General features: G+C 40.2%; 2 protein-coding genes across 12 annotated transcripts in view; both read left to right on the top strand.

Annotated features, from left to right (window-relative positions):
• LOC132103207 (protein dopey-1-like) overlaps window positions 1-16,131 on the top strand; it is a 430,292-nt gene extending 414,161 nt beyond the window's left edge. For 4 of the 5 annotated variants that reach the window (XM_059508111.1, XM_059508112.1, XM_059508113.1 and 1 more), the window contains 28 exons: window positions 84-203; window positions 278-389; window positions 833-862; window positions 1,423-1,656; window positions 3,834-4,386; window positions 4,701-4,972; window positions 5,055-5,207; window positions 5,317-5,417; window positions 5,539-5,804; window positions 5,899-7,996; window positions 8,994-9,105; window positions 10,584-10,766; window positions 10,879-11,004; window positions 11,091-11,225; window positions 11,343-11,398; window positions 11,475-11,579; window positions 11,938-12,004; window positions 12,127-12,271; window positions 12,385-12,464; window positions 12,731-12,840; window positions 12,940-13,089; window positions 13,194-13,255; window positions 13,379-13,531; window positions 13,847-13,983; window positions 14,106-14,161; window positions 14,310-14,474; window positions 14,748-14,877; window positions 15,286-16,131. In XM_059508111.1, coding sequence (XP_059364094.1) covers window positions 84-203; window positions 278-389; window positions 833-862; window positions 1,423-1,656; window positions 3,834-4,386; window positions 4,701-4,972; window positions 5,055-5,207; window positions 5,317-5,417; window positions 5,539-5,804; window positions 5,899-7,996; window positions 8,994-9,105; window positions 10,584-10,766; window positions 10,879-11,004; window positions 11,091-11,225; window positions 11,343-11,398; window positions 11,475-11,579; window positions 11,938-12,004; window positions 12,127-12,271; window positions 12,385-12,464; window positions 12,731-12,840; window positions 12,940-13,089; window positions 13,194-13,255; window positions 13,379-13,531; window positions 13,847-13,983; window positions 14,106-14,161; window positions 14,310-14,474; window positions 14,748-14,877; window positions 15,286-15,588 — 6,214 coding nt within the window. In that variant the 3' untranslated portion in view covers window positions 15,589-16,131. The remainder of the gene's footprint in view (window positions 1-83; window positions 204-277; window positions 390-832; window positions 863-1,422; window positions 1,657-3,833; window positions 4,387-4,700; window positions 4,973-5,054; window positions 5,208-5,316; window positions 5,418-5,538; window positions 5,805-5,898; window positions 7,997-8,993; window positions 9,106-10,583; window positions 10,767-10,878; window positions 11,005-11,090; window positions 11,226-11,342; window positions 11,399-11,474; window positions 11,580-11,937; window positions 12,005-12,126; window positions 12,272-12,384; window positions 12,465-12,730; window positions 12,841-12,939; window positions 13,090-13,193; window positions 13,256-13,378; window positions 13,532-13,846; window positions 13,984-14,105; window positions 14,162-14,309; window positions 14,475-14,747; window positions 14,878-15,285) is intronic. The other variant, XM_059508114.1, reaches the window with a different exon arrangement.
• A 2,247-nt stretch (window positions 16,132-18,378) lies between these two features.
• Window positions 18,379-25,199, top strand: part of snap91a (synaptosome associated protein 91a) — a 47,393-nt gene continuing 40,572 nt past the window's right edge. For 6 of the 7 annotated variants that reach the window (XM_059508099.1, XM_059508101.1, XM_059508102.1 and 3 more), the window contains exon 1: window positions 18,383-19,209. In XM_059508099.1, the coding sequence (XP_059364082.1) occupies window positions 19,080-19,209 (130 nt within the window). In that variant the 5' untranslated portion in view covers window positions 18,383-19,079. Of the gene's footprint in view, window positions 19,210-25,199 lie in introns of all 7 variants that reach the window. The other variant, XM_059508103.1, reaches the window with a different exon arrangement.

Raw genomic sequence — 25,199 nt, 5'->3', positions numbered from 1 at the left:
TTTCACTTATAGTTTTTACAGTTATGCAGTTGTAATGCAATATTTTCAGTGTAACTTTATCTTTTGTGGTCTTATTTTTTCAGCAAATTAAGAGAGAACAAGAAAACAGCAGAGCTCATTAAAACCGCCAACCTCCTGTTTAACTCCTTTGAGCCCTACTACATGTGGGACTATATTGCATGCTGGTTTGAGGAGTGCTGCAGGTTTGTGGGATAACGGGAGAAAAATATAATGCATTTTTGGTCCATTCTTACTTAACCTTTTTCTCTTTTTGTAGGTGGACTCAGAGCAGTCATAACCCTGGAAAGACTGTGAGCTCTGAAATGTCAGCACGCTCATTGGTTGAGTTCTGTCAGCTGGTGGACTTCTTGTTGGACATTGTATCTTTGGTTGGTAAACTTTACACTTGGATATGATAATTTAGCAATTGAAATGTTTAGATTCCTGCTTATCTTTCCCAATTACCCATTTTCTACTTTAAAAACTTGAATGTCAATTTTTGACAGCCAGAAACGTACATTTGTGTAAACATGTTGATATTTATATGGTCTAATCTCCATTGGTGTTTCTGTATGTTAGTTATAGGCAACTAAACTACTTAAACATTTTAGTGGCTAAGTTTGTCTTAGCCTCCTAGCTTAGACATTTTCTACACGTGTACAATTTTTTATGTGTTGATGTCCTTGTGAAAGTTTCAGAGATCAGTTTTAGAGTCTTAGTTTCTCTAACACTGGTTGCGATTGAACCAATCAGGGTTTCTGAAGTGTGTTTTCTGGCCTCTGCTTGCTTCTGTCTGTCTGAAAATCTCTGCTCTCTTTTTCTTCCCTCGAAGCCTACTAGAAGCATGAGGGTTATCTGCCAGGTACGGTACTGCTCTTACTTGCCTCTTCACCTCAACTTCACTTCACTCTAATTGTTTGGCTACCTTCCCAGAAACATCCATATTAAAGTGCCTGTAATCACTTCAGGTTTTCTATTTCTATTTAAAAAAAAAAAAAAAAAAAAAAAAAAATCCTTCATCTTGCTCTAGATAAAAATAAACACCACTTCAGCTTCACACTCCTCACATACTCTGATCTGAAATGCCATGAAAATAGTTAAGCGGACTGAAACAGAAATGAAAATGTCTCTGTGCTGCTATATTAAATTATATAGTTATAATACTTCTAAAATGTTCAGATAAAATTGCTCATCATGTTTATCTATGGATGTTGCAGAAGGTAGAACCATAAACTTGCATGTGCTCACCAATTAAAAAGCTTGTGACCCCTCTTTACTCCTCACATAAAGCCTAAATTCTTCTCATTTGCTGTTGCGGTTTTGTTAACCATCACTCTTAATGTATGCAGCTGTATCCAGCTGCCTTAATATTAACTTAGAACTGAACCTCACTCGTGTCTTTCTCTCTTTTTGCCTGTTTAGGAGACGTACATTGAGATCCAGACAGAGCACCTACCTCAGTTGCTGCTTCGGATGGTTTCCGCTCTTACCACACATCTGCAGGTCCTGGGCCTCAGAGAGCTTACTCACTGTCTGCGCCTCTGCTCGAAGATCCTCAGCAAAGTCCAGCCCCCTCTGGTGTCGCCCCTTGTATTGCCCTCTGGTCCCACTTCTGCTGCAACTACCCCTACCGCTAGAGACAAAGATGAGAAAAGGGTGAGAGCAGACAATTAAAACATGTTCATTGAATACATACTCCAAGCCTTTTCACATATATGACTGACTTTCTATATAAATTTAATCTTTAACAGCACATTTTAAACTTAAGCATAATATAAAGCACAATAAAGCATAATATATGCAGAGTTTATACAGTCATGACAAACCTGTCAAAATAAAAAAAAATACAGACAAACCTGGAAAATACATGAAAATGTCAATAGAATGTTTCTTTTGTTATGCGCAGCTCTAAAATATATTTTATCATCTAGAATTTTCTTTTTTGAATGCTATCTTGAAAATAAGTTTCCAAAATCTGTATCCTGTATTTGTCAGGGATCCTCCGGTCATGGAAAACCTAGAAATATATATGGGTATTTTAAATGTGTGATTTCCAGACCTGAAAAATTCAAACAAACGTTTGAAAAAGTCAGGAGAAACGAGTAATGGAAAATGCTTTGTAAATGCAGTTGCTGTGATATATATTTAAAAAAGATCTCTGTCCAGTAATCAAACCTGCAGGTAACACCAGGGTGGACCTCCTTTATTTCTATAATTTCTTTGAACATTTATTGTGAGAATTGTGAGTTTTCAGTGAACATTTGATTTAGTAATTAATATTTATTAGTTATTTAGTTATTTATTAGTATTTTTATATGTAAATGCTGACTATTTATGCTTCCCTTGGTAACTGATGAAATAAATCTAAAGAAAATAATAGAATCAAGTTTGAATTTTAGTGGTTTTAAGAAGCTTTGATTTAAACCCAACAAGGGAAAAACATTGGCACCAGTGCACAGACAGTCTGTGATGTTTGACTGAAACATAAAACAGTCACTCTCATCTCTGCCCTGTGCTTCATGTACAATGTCTTTAGGCTTTCCACACAGGGAATATGTAGTGCAGATTAAACAGTAGCTTGACTTAATTGTCAAGAATTCAATGCTGAAATGTACTCTTATCTGACTTTGTACATCACTCAGTACTTTATCTAACTGCCAATATCAACAGTACTCTGTCAACAAGTCTATGAAAGCAGTCCCTACAGCATTAGTCTGCTAAAGGCAAGCAAATATGGCCTGTTTACTATACAAGCACTGGCCTGGAAACAACCATCCTTTTGCTTGATGGTGCGTGTCTTCCACTGACTCCCTGTTCTGGAGCCAATAGACAGCATAGTCCTTCCTCCTGACATACGTTTGTTAGGGTGTGTGTGCTCCATGACCTGCTTGCAACCTTTCTAGGACTATGTGTCTCTATCTTAAGTGAAGATTCATCGAAATTATGCCAGACTTCCTGGATGGTGCCTCCACGCAGGGGGAGCAAGCAAGGGCATAGGGATGAGACATTCAAGCACAGTTGAGTTCCTTTCTCTAGTGAGAGCCAAATCTAACCTCTGAGGCCCAAGAGTCTGTCATTTCCACTCAGGTGAAATTGGCCTCCAACCTCTCAAGCTCTCGCCTTTTCCTCCTCTGGGGCTCATGCAGTGCACTGCCTGCCACCTGAGTCTGGCTCTGTGCTGCTACCCGGTTGGAACCACTTAGTTGTGGACGTCTGAATGTTTTCTAGCCAACAGTGTGATGGGAAGGGCTTCATGTAAAAGTGTAAGACTGCAAGAGATGTTCTGGGCAAGAAAGCCATTTCTTGCCCAGAACATCTCTTGCAGTCTTACACTTTGTCTTATGTAGTTTTGCAAATCCCAAAACTACATATTTTCTAATCGACTAGTTGGTAGGATGCCCGAATAGTCAGCCTTTAGGAAGCCCTTTATAATTAGGCTGCTTACAGTCTTACCTGACCAAATGTGTACGCAAGATACATACTAGTATTAAAATCAACAACAACTGCACAGAGCTTACCACAATTGAACATGTGGATGAGCGATGAAAAAAAAAAACACTCTGAGATGAAACACAATGCTTTAAGGAGGTTAACTTTAAACATGTTTACTTTGTTTTACTGTGCAAACCGTGTAGGATAACATGCTGTCTGCATGCTAACTCAAAGTACCTCCACTAAAAATATCAAAATAAATCCAATATATTTCATTTGAATGAATGAAATTACCTTGACTGTGAAGCTGTTTAGGTTTTGCACAGTGGTGTCAGGAGACCGTGTTCTGAATGCATTGCTGCAGAGTTATGAATATAAACTTTTTCCTTCCCTCTTTTCAGTCTTTACCAGTCTCCCTTGAAGTGTCTGGCAGTACTGATGTATTCGATGATGGCGAGAATGCTTCCAGCAGTCAGTTGTCAGAAAGTGGATTCACTGACTTCATCCAGTACCAGGCAGAACGTCGGGAGCAAACAGATAACATGCAACAACCCGAGGATGATGCATCCAGCCCTGAAGATGTACTTGTCCAACTCAAGCCTAAGCCCAAATCTGGGTTCAGTAGTTCAGCCCACATCAAGCCCCAGGACAAGCCAGTGATGCAGTGCTGCCTTGAGCATTTCCAGCAGTTTCTTTCTTGCCTAGTGAGGCTTTACATCACCCCAGGTGGTCAGAAAGAGTCAGGGAAGAGCTGCAGTGCAGAAATGTACACTCTAACAGTGGTGGCTGATAAAAAATGCACAAGTGGGTTCGAGGAGCAGGTATCTTCTGAGCAGATGGAGTGTCTGGCTGCATTCACGGCTGCCTGCCAGCTCTTCCTGGAGTGTTCCAGTTTTCCAGTCTACATTGCTGAGGGCAACCTGAAGTCATCACCCACTAAAGAGGAGCAGGCAGGTAAAATGATCTTCTGCTGCCATTTCTTAACTTTAACCCTTAACTTTACCAAGGTCTGATCAGGACATTGTTATCTGTCACTCTCTCTGCCACCCTGAAACATAACTCAAGAAAAAAAATGTTGGTGTCACTTCAGTATACCTTCCTTGCATACATAAATGCACAATCTGTGTTTTTCACATTGATTATACATTAATTTAATGCAAATGTTTTTAGGGGCAGTTAATGAGTAAAATTTATTTAAATGCAGGGTTTGTTTTACACTCAATCCTTTTATGTGGCATATTTGTATTGTGCCAATGCTTGTCCAACAGGTGAGAGTGTTCAGCCAGCGTTGTGGCTTCAGACCCTGATGGATGCATGCCGTTCCGCTGCTGACTTCAGTATTCAAGCAGTGGCTATCTCACTTGTTATGGACCTTGTTGGACTCACACAGTCTGTAGCTATGGTGACAGCTGAGCGTGTGGCAAGTCCAGACTCGAGCCAGCCAATGAGTCCTAGCCAGGGGCGTGTTGCAGTGGTGATTCGACCGCCACTCACACAGGGTATCTTGAAGTACATTGCAGAGAAAACCAATTTCTTCAAGGTGTGCATTATTTTCTTACTCATTTGCATTCACTTGTAGTCTTTCCTTCTATCTTGATCACCTTCTCACTTCTCTCCTGTAGAGTGTAGCGCTTATTTTATGGAATCAGTTGGGAGAGGAGACCCCCCAGCACCACAAGCGTAGTGTGGAACTTTTTTACCAGCTTCACAATTTGGCTCCCTCTCCAAGCATTTGTGAAGATGTTATTAGCCAGCAGCTTATGCATCATGAAAGGGTCAGTCATAACATGCACCCCACAGACACCCCACTAACAATTGGCAAAGAGTTGCACAATTATACATGGACAGATTTGTTTTCACGTCTATTACCAACTTTTATTTTAGAGAATACGTCTGGATGCACATGTCAAATTCTCAGTTCTTTGGCACTTAACCAGAGACTTGAATATCACCAAGTCCTCCCCTTTTAATCGGACCTTTGACAGGTAACATTACTTCTATGGTAGATGAAGTCTAATGATGCAAAAACCAATATGGCTTGGAGAATTATCTCAAGACAATATTCACTGATTGTTCAATCACATCACTGTTCTCTTCCTCTTGTAGGTCTCTGTTTATCATGTTAGATAGCCTCAGTTATTGGGATGGCTCTGCAAGTGCTGTTGGCAGGGCCTGGCTGAACCAGGTTTTGCAGAGACATGACATAGCTCGGGTTCTTGAACCTCTACTGCTTTTGCTTCTGCACCCCAAAACCCATCGTGTATCCATACAACGGGTTCAAGCACAGCGTCACTGGACCCAGGTCTTTCCCAACCCACCAGAACATGAGTGCTCTGAACCTATTTACATGACAGATATGGACTGTACTGAAAGTAAGAGGATTCTTCTAGCAGTTTAGATTTAGGATCTACATGTATTTATCAAAACAAGTATATTCTAACAAACATACATTTGTCTCCTCTGCAGATTATAGCCAGATATCAGGGAATGGCCACAGGAGTGCCCAAGCATGTAGTAGATGCCTCCCACTGGATGATATGGAACCCTTTAGTCTGACAGTTAATCCTTTGAGTGACAGTCTTTCTCTCTTGAGTCTTAGCAGTGAAAACCTGCAGCTATGTGGTGAATATCAACCTCCTGATCAGCAGGGGGAGCCCCAGAGCACAGATTCAAGCGGCTCTCAGTCATCCACTGTATACAATGGCAGCTTTGATGAACTGGAAGGAGGTGGTAGCACTGTTAATATATCTGATCTTGTAATATGTAAATCTGTTTCATTAGAGGAAGAGTCCTTGCACAAGGCAGTGTCTGCTGTGATTTTTGAGATCGTGGACAGGGTGGTGCAAATGGTGGAGAAAGAATCCTCTGAGACACCAACTCCTGATGGCTGGCCTCAGACAGACTCTGATAGTTCCAACTCATCCACTGATACGTCCAGTGGGCCATGCATCACCCTTGCCCCCTTCTCCAACTCCCAACCTAGAACGCTTCCAGAACTGGTTGCAGGGGGTACCTTGGAGTTCCTGGCTGTGGCCTCAATCGATGCTTCAGGGGAAGAGGAACATCGGGAAGGCATTGCTCGTCATAGCTCCTCTCCTTCGATTATTACACTGCCGGATGGTGGTGGCAGTGCTGCCAACGAGCAGAGTCTCCAGGTTAATGACCCGCACCGCAAACGCAGCCATAGCAGCACCCAGCTTAGCCTAAAGGGCAAGATTATGGAGCGTCTTGTTGACAAATCCCCAGGAGCCAAGCCCAAAATCAAAAAGGTCAAGAGGAAAGATGAAGAGAGACGCAAGACCAATCAGGCCGAAAAGAGCAGGCCACCCAACATCTTCTTTGGTGACAGTCTTGACCTGGAAAACTGGTACAGCTGTGGGGAAGGGGAGGTGTCAGAGATTGAGAGTGACATAGGCTCACCCAGTGGTGGGGCGGGAGGATCTCGCACCTCTGGGTCACCTGCTCGTTTTAACATCCATCCCCTATACCAGCATGTGCTGTTGTATCTTCAGCTTTATGATTCTTCTCGGACTCTACATGCGCTCTCTGCCATTGCAGCAATGCTACGTGCTTCACCAGCAGGATTTGTGAGTGCCATCTCCACCACCAGCATAAACAACACGTACACGCCACAGCTCTCTCTTTTGCAGAACCTGTTAGCACGCCATCGCGTCTCTGTCATGGGGAAAGACTTCTACTGCCCCATCTCACAGGACTCGCACTCCCACTCCTTTCGAAGTGCCATGTTCCTGGAGATCATTATCTCCCTTTGCCTCTATTTTCTGCGCAGCTATTACTCGGCCCATGTGGCCGCCACATCACAGGACCTGGCAGGCAACCATGCCATGCAACTGACCAGTGTGGAGGTGTTGACTTTGCTCTTCAGTGAGCTCGTCAAAGTCACTGGGGGCTCAGCCAAGGGCTTTGCGAGCTTTATTTGTGACGTACTGTCTAAATGCAAGGTGCAGAAGGTTGTGCTACACTGTTTGCTTTCCACCATCTTTAGTGTACAGAAGTGGCATGAGCACCGTGTCCGTGGCACCAATGTGGCTGCGGTTGAGGAGGGCCTTTCAGAAGACAGCGTCATCAATCTGTCAGAGGACCAGTTGGACAACTGCAGTGCCATACAGTCACAACTCCTGCGTCTGCTGCAGAGCCTGGTGGTGTTGGAGCACCGTGTGATGATCCCAGTGGATGAGGGTGGTGAGGGAGGTCTGGGGTCGACTGGGTCTAGTGGAGGACCTAATGGCCCCGGGGCTGGGTTTGAGCTGATTGGAGGTGAGGTAGAGCATGTCAACCCACAACAACCTATGACTTCCCTGCAATACCTGCATGGGCAACCCATCACAGCTCAGGGCATGTTTCTGTGTGCTGTGATCCGAGCCCTGCATCAGCACCATGCTTGCAAGATGCACCCACAGTGGATTGGACTTATCACAGCCACGCTCCCATACATGGGAAAAGTGCTCCGGCGAGTAGTTGCATCTGTTGCACTTCAACTGTGCAAAAACCTCGACAACCTTATACAGCAATACCGCTATGAGACGGGCCTCACAGACACCAGGTACTCATCCAGTGACATATTACAAAGCACACTAGTTCAAAAAGCTGTTTGTATTTAAAGGAGACATATTATGCCCCTTTTTACAATGTGTAATATGAGTCTCTGGTGTCCCCAGAATGTGTCTGTGAAGTTTCAGTTTAAAATACCCTATAGATAATTTATTATATTTTGAAAATGGCTACTTGAGTAGATGCAGAAACACACTGTTTTTCTGGCCTGTGTCTTTAAATGCAAATGAGCTGCTGCTCTCTGCCCCCTTTTCCAGAAAAGAACTGGGTCATTACAGCTCCAACCTGCTAAAAACATCTGTTTTGTTCTGATTATCGTGTTTATTGTACACCGTTGTTGCTTGCGAAATCAAAATGACGGCACTGTGGGTATAAACGTACATATTAAGGGGCGGTAATATTATAATGAGATCCCTTTGCCAGGTCACAAAGGGAGCAAAATCGGACGCGCTCGTTTTCTCAGAGGCTTGCAGAAAAAGGCTTACCAAAACAAAGTTACTGGGTTGATCTTTTTCACTTTTCCTTGGTTATTAAGGGGCGCTAATATTATAATGAGATCCCTTCGCCAGGTCACCAAGGGAGAAAGTGCTCGTTTTCTCAGAGACTTGCAGAAAAAGGCTTACCAAAACAAAGTTACTGGGTTAATCTTTTTCACGTTTCCTTGGTTTGTAGATGCACCAGGGACCTGATTATAGCTTTTAAATGGTTTTTTAAATGGTCAATAAACAGTATAATCACAAACACATAAAAAACAAACAGACAAAAAAAACTTGGTTATTGTTGATTGATGTCGTGTGGTAGTATATTTAAATCCACAAGAGGGCACTGTTCATCATCAGTTCTTCAGTTATTGCCCTAACAATGTCATGGCAGTTTTTAAAATGCACTTTAGGGAGTATAAATTATTATAATAATTTGAGTTTTTAAGTAATACTTTGTTTATGAAGGGAAAGCCAGTGTGTGTTTGTGAATGCTGTGTGTATTTTTAGGCCCCAGTGGATGGCACTGTGTATCCCTCCTGACCTGATTCTGACTGTACTAGAAGGAATGACAGCCATAATCCATTATTGTTTGCTGGACCCAACATCACAATATCACCAGGTGAGGGAGCTAGCTAGCCATGTTTGTGTTTCATGGCTCCTAAATCCTTAATTTGCTGAATGTAGTGGACACAAATAAGAAAATGAATGATAAGAGTAAAATATAATAAGAATAATTATTAATAATATATAATTGATGTATATATAACAACGAGTGTTACAGTTTTTCAGGATTATTTAGTTCTTAGTTGTGGGCTTTGAATGAGATTTTTCTTAAAGGGTTAGTTCACCAAATATTAAAATTGTCATTAATAACTCACCCTCATGTCGTTCCAAACCCGTAGGACCTCCGTTCATCTTCGGAACACAGTTTAAGATATTTTAGATTTAGTCCGAGAGCTCTCAGTCCCTCCATTGAAGCTGTGTGTACGGTATACTGTCCATGTCCAGAAAAGTAATAAAAACATCATCAAAGTAGTTCATGTGACTTCAGAGGGTCAGTTAGAATTTTTTAAGCATCGAAAATACATTTTGGTCCAAAAATAGCAAAAGCTACGACTTTACTCAGTGTTGTTTTCTCTTCCGTGTCTGTTGTGAGTGCATTCACTGCAGTGTAGTAATATCCGGTTTGCGAACTAATCACTCGATGTAACCGGATCTTCTTGAACCAGTTCACCAAATTGAACTGAATCGTTTGAAACGGTTCGCGTCTCCAAAAAGCATTAATCCACCAATGACTTAAGCTGTTAACTTTTTTAATGTGGCTTACACTCCCTCTGAGTTCAAACAAACCAATATCCCGGAGTCATTTATTTACTCAAACAGTACACTGACTGAACTGCTGTGAAGAGAGAACTGAAGATGAACACCGAGCCGAGCCAGATAACGAACGAAAGATTGACTCGTTCTTGAGTCAAGAACCGTTTCTGTCAGACGCGTCCGATTCGGGAACCGAGGAGCTGAGAATAGGCTCAGTGTTCATCTTCAGTTCTCTCTTCACTGAACTCAGAGGGAGTGTCAGCCACATTAAAAAAAGTTAACAGTTTAAGTGTGGATTAATGCTTATTGGAGATGCAAACCGTTTCAAACGATTCAGTTCGATTTGGTGAACTGGTTCAAGAAGATTCGGGTACATCAAGTGATTCTTTCGCAAACCGGATATCACTAAACTGCAGTGTTTTGAAATCTCACAACAGACCCAGAAGGGAAGGCAATGCTGAGTAAAGTCATAGTTTTTGCTATTTTTGGACCAAGATGTGTGTTCTATGCTTCAAAAAATTCTAACTGACCCTCTGATGTCACATGGACTACTTTGATGATGTTTTTATTACTTTTCTGGACATGGACAGTATACCGTGCACACAGTATCAATGGAGGGACAGGAAGCTCTCTGACTAAATCTAAAATATCTTAAACTGTGTTCCGAAGATGAACGGAGGTCCTACGGGTTTGGAACGACATGAGGGTGAATTATTAATGACATAATTTTAATATTTGGGTGAACTAACCCTTTAATCCTTATGTGCATGTATTCTTTAGCTGCAGGCAAATGTAGATCAGAAGCACCTTGCAGAGGCCCGTGCGGGGATTCTCTCCATCTTGCACACCATCATGTCCTCCGTAACCCTGCTGTGGGGCGTCCTCTATCTGGCTGACAGTTCTGACAGGCCAGCTGCAGCCTCTGCCTGCTCCACCTCCAACATCAACCTAGGATCCACAAAGGTACCATGAGGAGAGGAATGGACTTGTGTCTTAAGACATGTGACTGTGCTTTAATCCTGCTTGTAGCCCTTGTGCTGTGCTAACTAGAAGTGTTTTCACGGGTTGTCCACAGAATCTCAGGCAGCAAATCCTAGAGCTGCTGGGCCCAATCTCAATGAATCATGGAGCTCACTTCATGGCCGCTATTGCCTATGTGTGGAATGAAAGGAAGCAGGCTAAAACTTCATCTAGGAACAAGGTATGAACTACACCAGAAGTTATTGGTTAATTTTGTACCCTGAAACTAAAAAACAAACATCTTTCATGTGTGTCCCTATGTTTTAGGTAATTCCCATAGCTAGTGAGGAACAGCTTCTCCTTGTGGAACTTGTTCGTTCAGTAAGTGCCATGCGCACTGAGACAGTGATACAGACAGTGAAGGAAGTCCTAAAGCAACCCCCAGCCATCGCCAAAGAGAAGGTAAATAACAAATACACCCTTACTACTCTCTTTATTCCTTTCTAATCACGGTCTATTACTGCTGTTGGTTTTGTAAGGCGGCTGTAAGACTTATCATTGTCTTTCTTAATTTTACAGAAGCATCTTTCCCTGGAAGTCTGCATGCTTCAGTTTTTCTATGCCTATGTGCAGAGGCAAGTGAATTACACTAATATCGCTTTATGCCAAATGTATTCTTTAAATTAACCTCTCAGTCTCAATCTTCTTTAGGATTCCAGTGTCTAGTCTTGTTGATAGCTGGCCAACACTCTTGGCATTGCTAAAGGACTCTGTGCAGCTCAGTCTACCTGCTCCAGGACAGTTCCTCATACTAGGGTAAGTGCTTTCTTACTTGCCCAGTTTTATCACAGTTTTAAAACATATTTAATTGGAATCATTTAAAAAAAAAAATATTAGGCAACATTTTATTGAGAAACTTCATTAATGGATGTGTTAAAAAAGATTTCTCCTGGAAAAATTCTATCAATTATGAAACTGAAAAAGCTTATATAAATGCTATATCTCTTAGATAGCTGTTAGAAAATATTGCATATAATAATTGTTGTATTGTTTGTACATATCTACACTTTGTTTTTGCCATGAAAATAGCCTTTCCTGCTAATGTTAAATAATAAATAAACACTTTTATAAGATTACAAAAAGTATTAGAAATTAATTTGAATGTTTTCTTTAGTGTATTGAATGAATTTATTCTAAAGAATCCCACCCTGGAGAGCAAGAAAGACCAGCGAGAGCTACAGGTGACCTTTCATTCACTCTCTTCCCTTACTTCCATTAAAAGTGTTTTTTGAAATGATTTACATGGTGTCCACTGTTTCTCTTACACGTGTATTTTTAATTGCTCAATACCATGATTCCCCAGGATGTGACCTATAAGATTGTAGAGGCCATTGGCACGATTGCAGGCTCGTCCTTAGAACAGACCACATGGTTGAGGCGAAACCTGGAGGTCAAACCCTCTCCTCAGATCATGGTGGATGGGACAAGTCTGGAGGCCGATGTAGAAGGTCAGTAACTGTGAATCAATGTTTATGTATATCCCATGTATGTCAATTCATGTTAGCATGCACATCTGCATGAGTGTATGGCGAGTCTCTCACTAACGGTATGCGCATTTCAGATCTAATGCTCACTGTGATGGAGGCCTCCAGCTTCACGCCATCTGTGTACAGCGTTCACGCCCTCACATTGCTGGCTGAGGTAAAGGCAGGATGCCACATTCACACTCATTTCGTTCTTTAAATACACATAATCTAAATCTTCATTAACCAGTGCAGCAGATAATATCTGTAGGGAAATTGAAATTTTGTATTGGTATCAAGCACAGAAAAAACATTCACAGGTCACCAGAGGGTTGTGCCCTGCCCTATGCGTCTTGTATTTTTGCTTTATTTGTTTTGTTGTGTTGATTTGGCTTTCTGTGGATTGAATTAATGTGCTAATGTTTCCATGGGGTGTATTTGCAGGTTCTGGCTCATCTATTAGATATGGTATTCTACAGTGATGAGAAGGAGAGAGTAATTCCTCTGTTGGTCAACCTTATGCATTATGTTGTGCCCTACCTACGCAACCATAGGTATTTAGTCTTCAAAATTCAGTGTCAGTGTCTTAGATTTTGTTATTGAAAATTATTATAGTGAACTAGAGCTTGTTGCTCTGTTCTCCTTTCCTCCAGTGCTCACAATGCCCCCAGTTATCGTGCATGTATCCAGCTGTTGAGCAGCCTCAGTGGTTATCAGTACACCCGGAGAGCTTGGAAGAAAGAAGCCTTTGACTTGTTTATGGATCATACATTTTTCCAGATGGACTCCTCTTGCGTCAGCCAGTGAGTACTGTACCGCACAACGTATCCTTTCTTCTTGTTGCAGTGGCTTTACTGCCACTCACAGGGCAATGTGACCTCTAGTTGACCACACCTTTCTCTTTCAGCTGGAGAGCAATCATAGACCACCTGATGACTCATGACAAAACCACTTTCAGAGACCTGATGAGTGAGTCTTCCCTTTTTACTAAATGGGCTATCCAGCTGTGCCCATCTTATTGCTTTATGATCATCATACATTTTTTTGTGAGCTTTGTAGAGAGTAACTTGTTAACATTTTGTATATGTGCAGCCCGAGTTGCTGTGGCTCAGAGCAGCTCTCTGAGTCTCTTCACCAATCGAGATGCAGAGCTTGAGCAGAGAGCCATGCTACTCAAAAGACTGGCCTTCACCATCTACAGCAGCGAGGTGGACCAGTACCAGAAGTACTTACCAGACATCCAAGGTACAAACATCCATTGATTTCAATGAGTTCAGTTGTGCTTCCAGGAGAACCACTATGCTGTATTCCTGCTTTACTTCAAACTGACTCAGCTCTTTCCACAACCTTAGAATCAGGGGTGTCAAATTCTGCTTGCCTGTAAGATTCTAGGGCTGTATCCCTAGACACTTAGAGAACATTGTTCACTAGAAGTGCTGTGGCATCTTCTGATGAGATACGGGAATTCATTTAGCATGACACTAAATGAACCTTCAATTGCACTTGCACCCTGACACTAATATGTAATATAATACAAATAATATGTTGATGTCATTTCAGAGCGTCTTGTGGAGAGCCTACGACTCCCTCAAGTGCCCATCCTCCATGCTCAGGTCTTCCTCTTCTTCAGAGTGCTGCTACTGCGCATGTCCCCCCAGCACCTGACCTCACTCTGGCCCACGATGATCACTGAGCTGGTAAGGATATGAAACACCTTACACAATTACATAGTAAATATAATCACAAGTAACATCTCACAAGAAATCTGTAAGCTTTTTTTTTGGCAAAGTTCAAAAGGCTTGTTTGTTTCCTCCTTCAGGTTCAGGTTTTCTTACTTATGGAACAGGAACTCACTGCAGATGAGGACATCACCAGGTATCCATTATTCTACTCTGTAGCAATCCTTATTGTTTCAGATGTTTTATCTATTCGTTTTTATTTTTAAGTTAGAATCATGTTCCATGTAAGACATTATGGGTGATTTGTGCAATACTGATGAATGTTGTTTCTGGCTTTTTTTCAGGACCTCGGGTCCCTCGGTTGCAGGGCTTGAGACAACATACTCAGGGGGCAATGGTTTCTCTACCTCCTATAACAGCCAGCGCTGGCTTAACCTCTACCTGTCTGCCTGCAAGCTGCTGGACCTGGCCCTCGCTCTGCCCTCTGAGAGTCTGCCTCAGTTCCAGATGTGGGTGTCCTTACACACTGAAAGCTTAAAATGTATTTTATGCCTGTAATGAGTCATCACCCTGAGACTCTGAAATCCATTGAAAAGTAATGCAATAGCTGTTTTATTTGTAAGAGTGCTGTTCTGTCGGTTTAGGTATATTCTCAAGACTGTGTTTTTCAAAAGCCTCAGTTTAGACTGTTCCAGAACTCTCTGTTCTTCTTGATGGATAAAATCCACCAAAAATATTGAGCATATTTAATATGAAGGAAATTATATTACTGTATACCACAGGTATCGCTGGGCTTTCATCCCTGAAGCCTCTGATGACTCTGGTCTGGAGGTCCGCAGACAGGGGACCCATCAGAGAGAGTTCAAGCCCTATGTTGTCAGACTGGCCAAACTGCTAAGAAAAAGGGCCAAGGTAATACAACCATGAAACCGTTACCACAATATACATTTAGGCTGATGATACATGAGGCAGTTTTGCTGGGCAACTTTTTTTAAGCAATGTTGCTTGGGCATTTACACATTGAGAACAGATAACAAATGTCTATCTGGATACTATAGATCGGTCGTGGACTATGTGTCTCATCCTTTTTCCCATTGCCATTGCAACATTGGTTAAAAAGTTGCCCCATGTATCATCAGCCTTAAACTATGGACATCTGTTCAGTTTTGTCCTATTGTTACCTTATGGTTTTAATAGAGATTCATTTCACATCATTAGCATATAGGACCTATAACAGTTATAGATTATTCAGTAGATTTGCTAATGCTCTTAAGCCTAGGATGTTCATTACTCTCATGGGAATACCTCCATTAACTCTAGAAAAATCCAGAGGAGGATTGCTCCACACGCACTCTATCCTGGGAGCCTGGACAGCTCCTGCTCACCCTTTACGTGATCCGCAACATGGAGCAGCTCCTCCCTTTCTTCAACCTTCTCAGTCATGTCTTCAGCAGTAAAGGCAACAGCCGCTCAGGACCATATCACAGCCCTACTCCCAGAGACGGCCCATTCACTGGCAAAGATGGCAAGCTGGAGAGCCAGAAAGTCTTCTGGAGCCGGGCCAGACAGAACATTGAGGAAATGGTTGAGAAGGACTTCCTTGAGGGACTCATCAAAACATGACCTGGCTTGAACAAAAAGTGAAAACTATTGAGCTATGGCATAACACTAACACCTCACCTTTTAAAAATAGAAGAGAACAAAAAAAAAGTTTGTACATTTTTTGCTTTTCTAATTGATGTATTTGTCCCCAAAATTATACTATTTAATTTTAAGTCTTTTACTTGTAAATATAGCCCATTGTGATTATTTCTTTAATTTGTTTGAGCCCATAGGATATTATGATACTGTGCCATTCCATATTGTGGTGATTTGCCTAATAAAGAGACATATCATGTGAATTTAATAAATTTGTGAACTCCCTTATCCACAGAAAGGCTTGTAGCAGACCTCATGTCCATAACTAATCAAACTTGCACTAATATTTATTTCCTTTTGGATTAGTTTTCAGTGTTGTCAGCAAAAACCTTTTGTGTAAGAAAAAAAAATACATGGACAGTTATAAGTGATATTGCTTTGTAAATTATCAAACCCATAATGAAAAAAATATACTGTTGCATATTGGAGTAAGTGGGAGAGATAAATAAATCAGAAGTGTGTCACGTGCGCTACGGCTGTTTTTTTCCCCTTTCTTTAAACTGATTTAACTGAACATACTCATGGAAATAAGCCTTTAGTTTTACACTATACTTATGTTAATCAAACCACGCTGATTGTAATATGCCAGGTTAGTTTGTGAACTATTCACCTATAACGATTCATTGACTTGAAGGATTCTACAGTCGTGGCCAAAAGTTTTGAGAATTACATAAATATTAGTTTTCAAAAAGTTTACTGCTAAACTGCTTTTAGATCTTTGTTTCAGTTGTTTCTGTGATGTACTGAAATATAATTACAAGCACTTCATACATTTCAAAGGCTTTTATCGACATTTACATGACATTTATGCAAAGAGTCAGTATTTGCAGTGTTGGCCCTTCATTTTCAGGACCTCTGCAATTCAACTGGGCATGCTCTCAATCAACTTCTGGGCCAAATCCTGACCGATAGCAACCCATTCTTTCATAATCACTTCTTGGAGTTTGTCAGAATTAGTGGGTTTTTGTTTGTCCACCCGCCTCTTGAGGATTGACCACAAATTCTCAATGGGATTAAGATCTGGGGAGTTTCCAGGCCATGGACCCAAAATTTCAACATTCTGGTCCCCGAGCCACTTGGTTATCACTTTTGCCTTATGGCACGGTGCTCCATCGTGCTGGAAAATGCATTGTTCTTCACCAAACTGTTGTTGGATTGTTGGAAGAATTTGCTGTTGGAGGGTGTTTTGGTACCATTCTTTATTCATGGCTGTGTTTTTGGGCAGAATTGTGAGTGAGCCCACTCCCTTGGATGAGAAGCAACCCCACACATGAATGGTGTCAGGATGCTTTACTGTTGGCATGACACAGGACTGATGGTAGCGCTCACCTTTTCTTCTCCGGACAAGCCTTTTTCCAGATGCCCCAAACAATTGGAAAGGGGCTTCATCGGAGAATATGACTTTGCCCCAGTCCTCAGCAGTCCATTCACTATACTTTCTGCAGAAGATCAATCTGTCCCTGATGTTTTTTTGGAGAGAAGTGGCTTCTTTGCTGCCCTTCTTGACACCAGGCCATCTTCCAGAAGTCTTGGCCTCACTGTGCGTGCAGATGCGCTCACACCTGCCTGCTGCCATTCCTGAGCAAGCTCTGCACTGGTGACACTCCGATCCCGCAGCTGAATCCTCTTTAGGAGACGATCCTGGCGCTTGCTGAACTTTCTTGGACGCCCTGAAGCCTTCTTTACAAGAATTGAACCTCTTTCCTATAAATTGTTGATTTAGGTGCAATCTTAGTAGCCACAATATCCTTGCCTGTGAAGCCATTTTTATGCAATGCAATGATGGCTGCACGCGTTTCTTTGCAGGTCACCATGGTTAACAATGGAAGAACAATGATTTCAAGCATCACCCTCCTTTAAACATGTCAAGTCTGTCATTCTAACCCAATCAGCCTGACATAATGATCTCCAGCCTTGTGCTCGTCAACATTCTCACCTGAGTTAACAAGACAATTACTGAAATGATCTCAGCAGGTCCTTTAATGACAGCAATGAAATGCAGTGGAAAGGTTTTTTTTGGGATTAAGTTTATTTTCATGGCAAAGAAGGACTATGCAATTCATCTGATCACTCTTCATAACATTCTGGAGTATATGCAAATTGCTATTATAAAAACTTAAGCAGCAACTTTTCCAATTTCCAATATTTATGTAATTCTCAAAACTTTTGGCCACGACTGTAGTTCGTTCATAAATTGGTGTTTTAGTTATTAGACTCGAACAATTTCGGCTATTCGAGTGCTCGGAGTTCCGTTTGTGAACGAACGGAATGAACTGAAGTGTTTGTGTGTGAACTGAACAAACAAATTTAAAGGAAAGGTGGTTGAGAATGTGTAAAATGAGACCGTACAACAAAACACCACTAAAATGACGTAAGTAGCCTATTTTATTTAAATAAAACATTTTATTTATGACATTTTGTTGTTGTTTTATGTAGCCTAATAAAAGTCACAATAAGCAGATGACAAACGTGATAAGGAAATTAATGATTATTGAACATTCTTTTAATCACGGAGAGCCACTGAATGGATCTTTTGGGTGAATTGACTGAAAAGACTCGAGGCTCGAATACGAATCAAAATCCCCATCACTAGTTATAGCATAGCAATAAAAAAGCCCAATTAGTTGCATTGAGCGCAGATAGTAAAACGCAATCTGGGGTTTTAATGACGTGTGACCTGACTCATGCGTGGGGGCGGAGTGATAGCACAAATAAATAAATATTGAGTCCAGCAACAGAGCTAGGGACCGCGGTTTCCCGTTTATCGCTGCGTTTCATCCTCCTAGTTCAGCAATTGACCAAACCTGGACATAGCCACGGGGTGAAGGAAAAGGAAGGCGAGCTTTTTAGAGATGAGGAGAACAACGCAAGCCGTTTGAATGTTAGGGTGACTGCACATCGAGCGGTGTTTGTCAGGAAGATTAATCCTTGGATCTGGAGGAGGAGAGAAGGACGACTGGTCGAGCCGAGCATCATCGTGACAGCCTCTTCCAATACAACGCTCAAAGAACGAGGAACATATATTCATAAAAATCGTCTTCTATAACCTTAATGCTCATCGTTTACTCTTTATAAATAACTGTATGCGGTTGAAATCGTCATTACGCATCTTTTATATGCTCCCGCATCCCCACGAGGCGAATACACGGCTCAGGCGTTGACCTGGAATTTATATTATAGTAAACACAAAGTCTCGCTCTGTATGATTTAGTATTGCCTTAAATATGTCCGTCGCTCATCATCCATGGTAAAGTCTTTTTCTCAGCTTGGTCTCGATAACAGTCACATCATATTAATATCGGAAACTGTGGCCGAGAATCCGATTTAAAGGGCCTCATTCTTGTGGACGCGTTGGAACATCTCGACGCGTCTCTTTACACGGGAATAAGAGCGTTTGAATCCGCGAGGGACGGAGGATGTCGGGTCAGACTTTGACGGACCGCATCGCCGCGGCGCAGTACAGCCTCACGGGATCCGAGGTGGCTCGTGCGGTGTGTAAAGCGACCACGCATGAAGTGATGGCACCTAAAAAAAAACATCTCGAATGTAAGTGGGTTCAGGTCAAGATTACACCTTTCTTTGCCTTGTTCATGCCTATCAAATATATCTACACCATGGATCTTTTCACCCATAAACTTATTAATGGTTTAATTGCCCTCTTTGCCCATTACGAGTGGCTCCTCAAAGGTCATCAGATACCATTGAATCGGTTAGATGGGCCTATGGTGATGTTTTGGTGTCAGCATTGTAGACTGGAGATGTGCAATTGCTCTGTGACTAATGGGCACTCATTTCACAGTGTGTCTGTCACAAATCAGAGAGATGCCAGAGTGAGCAGAGAACATGGCTTCCATCCACTGTATGGCCTGAGAAAAAGCAGACAATTTTTCTCACTCTTCCAAGTAATTTGATTGGAAAATCATTTATTTGGTTTGAATGCATTTCATGCATTCATGTGGCAAATTATATCTATCTATCTATCTGTCTATCTGTCTGTCTGTCTGTCTGTCTGTCTGTCTGTCTTTCTGTCATCTGTCTAGCATGTACAATATAGGAAGAAATATGTACTTTGAATGCCAAGGTATTCTAACTATATACCCTAGAACCTTTTGTCTACTAACTGTAAGTTTACTGTAAGTGTACTCCATGTTGGAAGCATAATAGGAAGTGTATTCAGAGGTAAACTAAAGTAATCAACCTCCAGCAGCCGGTGGCCTGGAATGGTTTCAGTAGCCCCAGTCCGTTTTCATTGCTTCTCAGATTCACCCCTGCTGAATTATACATTCCTCATTCAGGTCAAAGGTGAGGATGTCACCAGAAACATTAAGTAAAGAATTTGATACAGACTTTCCACCCCTTTGATATTCTATTATAGTGTAAAACTCTAAATGTCTTACTGTGTGTCATGTAAAATAATTTTATGGAATGACAAAATATGCATGTTATTTACCCAGAACACTGGTAGTAAAAGGAGTTGGTAGAAATTGGACACAAAACAGGCAAACAATTTCAAGCAGAGTTTGTGTAGTAATGTCATATTTATATGAAAAATAGTACAAAGCGTTTAAAATGGGCTCATGCTGAAGTTTGAGCACTTTCTCTTTGAAATATGGTGCATTGTGTTAAATCAATGGCTTTCAAACAGTCCTGATCAGCATCACAAAAGGTCTTCGTTTGTGGCAGGTGTCCCAAGCTCCTAAGCACTGTGACACACCCACATCTGTCTCAGAGGAGCATGGGTAATCAGAACACGTCAGTTAAACCAGGCATAAGCAATTCAACTGTGTGGCTTTGGACAAAATCACATGGTTAGAAGTTTATTCTTTGGTTTCCATCCATGTGATCTTCCCATGCTGCATATTTATTCCATTTACTTATACTAGTTTAAAACCCCTCAGTATTTTTTATGCACCATTCAGCATTCAGTCAATTCCTCAGCAATCTATTTAATGTGCTGACTCATTAGTTCACCTCCCATTTTGTAATGTACACTCATTTCAGTATCATAACGTGGCTTGTCTTGATTTTTTTTGATTTTGTGTAGACTATAAAATGATTTATTTCACCTCACTTGTATTGTTTCCAAATCCTTCCTGGATTGTTTAAACATTTTAGCATCATTTTAAACATCTGAGCTTTTCTCAGAACTAACAACATTTCTTTACTAATTTCGCAATTATGTCTTACCAACTGTCATTAAGGTGATTTTAGTGGATGCATGTAGTATTTTTTCCTTAAGTTCACACAAGTGTCCTAGCAGTAACCATGTAGATCATTACATTTGGACTTGTTCTGCTATAGTGTTTATTTTGTCAGCCATTTTTAATTTAGTCTTAGCTTTACTGTTAGTCTTTTAAATTAGTCTTGGTCTTAGTCCTGGTGTCAGATGTACTTTATAGTTATCATATTTAGTCAATCTTGTTGTTGTTGTTGTTTAGTCAAGTTTTAGTCGACTAAATGTCTAAGCATTTTAGTCTAGTTTTAGTCAATGGAAACTTTTCATCACATTTTAGTCTTTCTGTTTAATAGTTAAACGAATTAAAAAAAGAAAATATATAAGTAGCACTGATTTGCGGATTTGATATCTGGCAACCGCACATATAAAAGCTTGTGTGGTAGAGGCATATACAGCAGTCAACAATAATGTTTTGTCTCCTTTTTTTGACAGAAATAAAAATAGATTTTTGCTACAGATTAAAAAAAAAAACATTTTATCTTGTTTTTTATAAACAACGATATTGCATTTTGATACAGTCAAAGTTATCGTTTATTGACCTTATCATTGTCTTGTCATCATCTTGTCTTTTTTAAAAAAAAAAATACTTTTCGAAATTACGAAATTAACTTTTTTTTACTCATTACCTCGGTTCAGTTAATTTTTCCAGTCAAAATCCAGTAATTTCAATAGGAATCCATGCAATCAGGAATTTCATATTAGGATAAAAAAATTTCACCTTCAGATATTAAATGGTCATTCAGATTTGGCATGTTCACACAGAAGGCCGTTTGAAAGTGACTTGTGTGAGCTTTGCTTACATTGCTAAACTTTTGACAATAAACAACTGATCTTTTTGTCCAAAATATTTCTCTGTGTGATATTTGATAGCACCTTAAAACAACTTTAGTCAAACAAAAAATGTCCTAATACATGAATGTGAACAAACTGTTTAGGAAATTTACAATAAGGGGTTAATATTGAATAACTTACTGCTAGTAACTTACTGCCAGTTTCTTTATGTTTGCTCCACCAATGAAAATGTTTTCAAAGGAAGCCCAGCAAAACTGTAGCGCATCCTCTAGTAACACAGTGGTGGGGTTTTGTTCCTGAACCAATGTTTGTGAACGATTTAGTTGAGTGAATAAATCAAAGACAGCCACCTGTTTCCATCTTCCAATTTGAATGATTTGGCATTTTGATCTAATCAGTTGAATGAATGATTCCAATGATTAACTCATAAAGACACTTGTCATTACCTACTGACTTATTGATGTTACCTGCAGAAAGATTCACAAAAAAATCCCAATACTGACAAGAACATGCAAACGGCAGAGTACCACAATGAACCAAACCAGTGCTGTTGGACAATTATATCAACATTTTATAGGTGAAATTTCTGCAAATGTTAGCAATGTTAAGATGCTTAATTATCTAAATTAAATGAAAAAATTATGTTTGTATTGGCTGCTGATTAGATATTTTGTTTCCCTGCTTTGTTTAACATAATCTAATTCTAATTGGATGCATATTTGCAGTACTATGTATATTTATAGATGAGTCAAGAAAAAAGGAATGAAAAATACTCATATGCATTTGGTTAATTCTGTCTATACTATTTGTGGATACTGAAGGTAGAATGGCAATGTGGGGCCAGACAATTGGCAGGGAGTCAAGCTCAAACTCACAGTTTCAAACATCAACAGTATTATGATACAGATTCATTTTGTATAATAACCATAAGGAGTTATGACTGCTAGATGGGAGGGACTAAAGAAGGAAATTGTTAATCTTTTCACAAGAAGAAATAGGCTGTTGAGGCCACCAGGGTGTCATTTCAATCAAAGTGCTGATTTAAAGAGCTTCTCTTACAGCTTAATCAGAGTAAAATTTACGTTAGCTTATGAGATACATTAAACTCACCACATTACTCAAGGGAGAATAATGCATCCTGGCTAAGATGAATTTTTCATTGCATCTCTATGAGTCCGTCTCACTCCTTTTCTTTCTCTTTGTCTCTTCCTGCCTGCGTCACTCTAGCTTGCTCTTTCTGTCCTTCCATGTCTTTCAGCAACTACAATTCAAATGTTGCAACACTGTTGATGCTCTGTCTGCAGTGTGTGAAAGTAAAAGAGTGAAAGATGGTGCTGCACTGATGCCACTCGGAAAGACAAATCAGCAGTGCTGTGAGGTCACAGTATTAAAATGTAGCTTTCAGCCAATCACGACAAGTCATAGTGGCTGGCAGAGTGCTTTCAGTACCCTGGGCAGAGACACCACCACTGCAATCAAACCAACACCTTCAATTCTTATATTCTGCCAATTGCTGTTATTCCAGTACCCTTCCCCCCACACTGCTGACTTAGAGGTCATTGCGTCCTTGGAGCCTTAATAATTGTGCATGCTAATTTTAAACTCCACAATGAGTAATTTTTGATTTCGTACAAGCACATGCACATATTTGCACCTGAATGTAAAGAGAGAGATGCTCTTCTGCCCATTCATTGCACCGATGTTTGTAGTGCTGTTTGTTTAATGGCAAAAGTGCTAAATTTGTTGCCTGGGTTAATCAGGCTACAATCACACTGGCAGTCGTGTACATAGCATCGATGGGTGCTGTTAGTACACCGCTGTGCCATGAATAATGCAAGACGAGATGTGTTTCCTGTGTAATCTGACTGCTAGGCCCCCAGAAGAGCAGGGGGCAAGGATCTTGACCAGGTCTGCCATTAGAGATTAGGCTACATAGGATGCTACTGATTCTCACATTGGAGGAGAAGTCAAACAGGCTGAGATTATAAATGTCATGCTAAATATTGAGATTAGATTTTTTCAAACGAGGAAGGGGGTTAGAATGGGTCAAGTGACTAGAGATTAGTCTGGAGAGGTATCTTATGTCAGATGCTCAGTCAAAATGAAATATGTTAGCAAAGCATTTTGCTTCCATAAAGTGACTCATTTCAGTGTTACACACATTCAAATTCTATGATTTACCATATGATACCATACAAATTATCGACTGGTATAAGAGATTTTAATTTATTGGGTGATATTTTATTTAACTCTGCATGCTTATTTCATCTGTTTTATTTATTTAGATTACATTTGCTATCTTCTAATACTCCCTATATATATATTTGCTTCACATTATAATGCTTTGATGCCTAAATTCACTTGTAGCATTTAAATTATTGATTTTTATTTATTTAAATAAAATAATCTAGAATTTTTATATTGCCCATATATTGATTATAAGTCATAACATGAAATTAAATGTTGACTTATCTGTACTGCCCAGCTTCTAGTAATATTAATGTATCCCTAAATATAGGTGCATAAAATGTCTTTTTTTATCTTTAACACAGTCACAAGTCATTTTGGATAGAAAATTAAAAATACTTTTTGGTAGCAAAAGTGACGGTATATTTTCATTTTAAAATGTAGGGTGAGACTTTATTCTATCAGTTAGGAATAATAAATGGGGTTCGTTTGGATTTCATATTGATTTGACTGCAAATATATTTTAATTGAATCACACTTAAACATTAAGCAAAATAAATTCTTATAATAATCTTTTGGGGTATGCACTCTGTGTATTTGGGCATTAGACTGTATATGTGTAGACTGTATATATTTGACTGTAGACTGTATATGTACACTGTATATATTTGCTAATATTATTAACAAAATTGTCTAAAGGAAGTAAAAGGTGATTTACTTACATATTTGTAAAATGTTAAAATATTTCCTTTGGCAGAAATAAAATTGTTAATTTGTAATATGCCCTCACGTCTGCACTACAGAAAGGAAGATATTCTCTTGTACAGGCTGGTTTATACTGGTTTCTTCTTAGCTGCTACGTCGCTACGCCTCTTGCCAGTGAGGGCACATGGGTAGGCTCTCAGTTGTTTTGCTCCAGGGAGCGTCCTATAAATAAATAGAGCTTTTCAGGCTTCATTCATCCGCAGTGGTATATGACTGTTTTTGTTCTTAAAATACACATATTCAGCTCTCATTTATTACACACTTTCTTTTAAAACCAATATTCATTCCATCACGCTCCTCAGTTTGCATAGCTCTGCAGAATGGAAATGGAGAAACTGTAAATTTCTGTAAAAACAAGCAGGTAGTAGTATAGCATCTTTGGCTGGGGATTATTGGTAAAAATATGCAAACATTAAACTTGTCTAAAACAATAAGATAAGTGCACCATGGCCAGGTTATCTAAGGTCTGAAATATTTAAGACAATCACTTGTTATAAAAAGCTGACTGTAATGTACCTTAACAGGCTCCATATTTGGTTGCTCAGTCATTGTGCAA

Source organism: Carassius carassius, chromosome 24 (genome assembly GCF_963082965.1).
Source record: "Carassius carassius chromosome 24, fCarCar2.1, whole genome shotgun sequence".
NCBI lineage: Eukaryota > Metazoa > Chordata > Actinopteri > Cypriniformes > Cyprinidae > Carassius > Carassius carassius.
This window is presented reverse-complemented; position numbering and strand designations above follow the sequence as displayed.